The sequence below is a fragment of the Eurypyga helias genome, unplaced genomic scaffold, assembly GCF_000690775.1.
Source record: "Eurypyga helias isolate BGI_N326 unplaced genomic scaffold, ASM69077v1 scaffold16438, whole genome shotgun sequence".
Taxonomy (NCBI): Eukaryota; Metazoa; Chordata; class Aves; order Eurypygiformes; family Eurypygidae; genus Eurypyga; species Eurypyga helias.
In genome coordinates, this window is record NW_010269072.1 from 621 (window position 1) to 4,277 (window position 3,657).

Sequence of the window (3,657 nt, forward strand, 5' to 3'; positions counted from 1 at the left end):
AAACCACGCTTGTGCAAGCCACTGCAGAGATCCCAGTGAAGGCAAACCCGTAAATCATGCAGGGTGGTGTGGCAGCTGGTTTTTGGCCTTTTGTTGTGTCTTCAGCTGGTTCTATTTGTATTGTATTTATGTATCACCAGCGTGTGTATGACATTCTTCTCCTTATCATTTCACTATATTAGTAACACCGTGCACCAAAACCTCTTATTTCCTCCGTCTTTCGAGGCCTGTATGAGAAGGAGTCTTCTTCGGATGTCACTGCACAGCCCTGTGCCCAGCGTAACCTTTTGTAGAGTGACACGGTGTCTGTGCTTTACTTCTGTCCTGCTTGTGACCACCCCCTTGGAGGTTGCACAGAGCTTCACCACAGCAAGCTATTTCTTGAAATGGTATCGGGACCTGTTTTATTCTACGTTAAGAAGACTTCTGACTGGATGTCAAAAGCTGTATTATGAACAATCTTTATCAGAGCTGTACTATGATGAGAGATGGAGCACTCAGATTTCTGGAATTAATATCCAGAAGCAGTGAATTTCACCTGTGTTGTTACTTTGCTCTTTATCATCAGTTCATCTGCCACGAGTCACTGAGTAAAATGCTGTTCCGCCATTTCTGCTGCTGGTCTGGGAGTTCTGCTAAGAGTAGTAATTTTAAGCTTAACTTTCACGCTGTAGTCAGGAATGTTTGCTGTTCCTAACAAGCCTGTATATTGTCTTAACAGCCTTAAAGAGTTGCTGAGAGCCAAATTAATTGAATGTGGCTGGAAGGATCAGTTGAAGGCACACTGCAAAGGTAACAGTGGTCAAATAACTAATATCCTTTGTAATCAACTGAGGTTCTGGACAAATAAAAGTCCCAGATGGAGCCGCATAATAGTCAATTTAAATGAGACTTGGGCAAGAGGAAAGTATCCTTGGCAATTGGTTTTGCATGCAAGGAAGCACCTGGGCAAAAAAATAAAATCTCCAAACTTCTCTGATCTGAAACTTACTAATCTTCTGAGAATAGTGTTGGAATTGGTTCCCTAAATATTCATGACGATACAACTTTTTGTTTTGAGAGAGATGATTTCCTTACCACAGGAGAATAAAAAACAAGAGAAAGGAAAATGGAGCAAATACAGTGGTATGCAGCTTAAAAACTTGAGATCTTTGTTGTCTGCACACAGGCGAGAAGGAAGTGCATTTGTACTCCTGAATACAAGTCTTGAAAATAAGATCATCTACTTAGATGAGATCTTAGAAGAGATGAACCACTAAATACCTACATCATTTAGTTCTGAGCTGTGCTCAGCATTATTACAATTTACTGACTTGTAAATTATATGAAACGCTTATAAATAGTATTTAAGCATCCCAGAATATTATTGCACAATGAAATTTCCTTAAAGCAAAAAAGAAATCCCTTGAGCTTTTGCTGTAATTCTGATTTGGTCTATTGTACTCAGCAATTCAATACTCCATTACAAAGTTTTCTCTTTGTAGGTCTGGGCATGTTAAATTATTTTCCTAGGTGGATTTGCAGGGAAGGCTGAAATGATTCATGCTTGCAGTTGTCTGGCTGATGCCACTGCCAGAGATTACACACTGCAGTAGTACAGATAGTGAAAGGATGGTTTTCTGCCTTCTCAACTATACACTTCATAATCTGCTATAGCAAAGTTATTTAAATTTGTTTGGTTTACATTAGTACTATGAACTGTAACTGCAACTGCTGAGAATGCAAATGTAAGTTCAGTTGTCCCTGTTAAAGGCCTAATAACCCCCAGAAGAAAGGACAGAGAGGGACTTGGGGGGGGGTTAGGATGTTCTTTTGTTACTGTTTTTGTTGTTTTGTTGGGGTGTGGAAGGTTGGTTTTTTTTGGTAGCTTGTTCTAGAGTCTTCTGCCCTTGTGGATCAGGGCCAATAATTGAGCAATCCAGGATTAATTTCCATAGGGAATTCAGCCAAGAAAAACAATTTGCAAATAGTTCACGTGATGTCAGTTCAGAAAACATAGTTAGTGTCCTGGGGACAGTGGATCCTATGTACTGATATATGGTTCAAAACATTCATGTTTAAACAAAATGTTTTAGGTTTTTGCTACTGAATTTAAGTTTCTTTTCAGCATTGACTTCTGCACTTTTCAGTAGTGCACTATAAGATGACAGTTGGTTTCAGTACTGGTATGTATTAATCACACAGCGTAAGTAATGAGTTAATAACCTACACTTCTTAGGGTCACAAGCTACTTCATCTTCCCTGTTGACCAGCCTATGCATGCAGGTTTTGTCTCTTAGTCATTGGCACAGGTTTTGTCTTCTGATTAATGGATTGAAAGATGTAAAATATGTGTCTTGGTCTTCCCTAGATGTCATTAAAGAAAAAGGATTAGAGCATGTTACTGTTGATGATCTGGTGGCAGAAATCACTCCCAAAGGCAGAGGTAAGGAAACACAAATGTGGATGTGGTAGTAGGTCAGTAAACATGCCTACCTGTATTTAATTAATACTTTGAATCTCCCCGTCCTGGATTCAAGGAAAAATGTTAATAGCTTGTTACGAACTGCAAATAAAGCATGTGAATTTGTACTGTGTAACAGCCATTCAAAATCTGTAATGACCTGTGTATGTAGACTGCTTCTGCAGGTTACATTATTTAGTCATCAGGCTGTACTCATCTTTCGGACTGACTTCATGATCCCAAGAAAACTTGGGGTATGTGACAGAGATTTTAAAATTCCGATTCTTTTTAAGATGTAAAAATCTGAGCAAACAGTGCTAGTGTAATAGGAAGTGGCAAAAGGAAAGGACATAGCATACAGATGCAGAAAAATGGAGTCTCTTAAGGTTTTCTTTATATAGTTTTTCTTGGACTCTAATAGGCTTTAGTGTTAGTAAGAGAAACTTCATTAAGTCTTAAATAAAAATAGGCCTTCTAAATAATATGATGAAGACCCTTACTCTGAGGTCATGGCTGAGATTTTTTTTCGGTCTTAAATTTGTGAAGAAAAAATAGGATAATCAAACTAGTTTCTGGTGATTATATCCTGTTTACTGTTGAATAATTACTTCCCTTGAACTTTCCAATTTTCTTGACTATGGCTTGGCAAAAGCCTACCAATAACAGCAGTGTTCTCAACAGGCTTCGATTTTAGCCTGTTTTAAATTGGAAAAATAGAGATGTGCTATTTAAAAATCAAGTAGCTTCAGTTACTTAGGTATTAACAGAAATGCAAGAACAAACAGAGAAGAAGTAGCTGTTGTAGAAGGTTGATATTGGCATATTTTCCATTTTTGTTGTTTTCACTTTTTGCTTTCTTATTTGTGTTTCAGCCTTGGTACCAGACAGTGTAAAGAAGGAACTCTTGCAAAGAATAAGAACCTTCCTTGCCCAGCATGCCAGTCTTTAATGCTGACATTCATCTGGGATACAGTGATTCTGTTTCTGTTATGTCCATCGTGTCAGGATTGGAATGCACTTTTCATACTTGAGGATGGATTTTTTTTTTTTTTTTTGTATGATGAGTTGAGGGTTCTTCACACTGTATTGATTTCTTAAACTTGGTGTTATTTTAATAAAAAATTTTGTGGACTTGTGGTTCTGAGGCTTCTCTATCAGTTCCCTGTAATACGATGTCACCTATTCCAGTTTTTTAATAATCCATAATTTTATAC

General features: G+C 37.7%; 1 protein-coding gene across 1 annotated transcript; it reads left to right on the forward strand.

Moving 5' to 3' along the window:
* Positions 1–721: 721 nt before the first annotated feature.
* On the forward strand, positions 722–3,392 carry ENY2 (enhancer of yellow 2 homolog (Drosophila); the record flags this gene model as incomplete). Its single annotated transcript, XM_010157978.1, has 3 exons — positions 722–792; positions 2,351–2,425; positions 3,316–3,392. Coding segments are annotated over 3 exons (223 nt in total), but the record flags the coding sequence as incomplete, so codon positions are not given.
* Between the last annotated feature and the right edge of the window lie 265 nt (positions 3,393–3,657).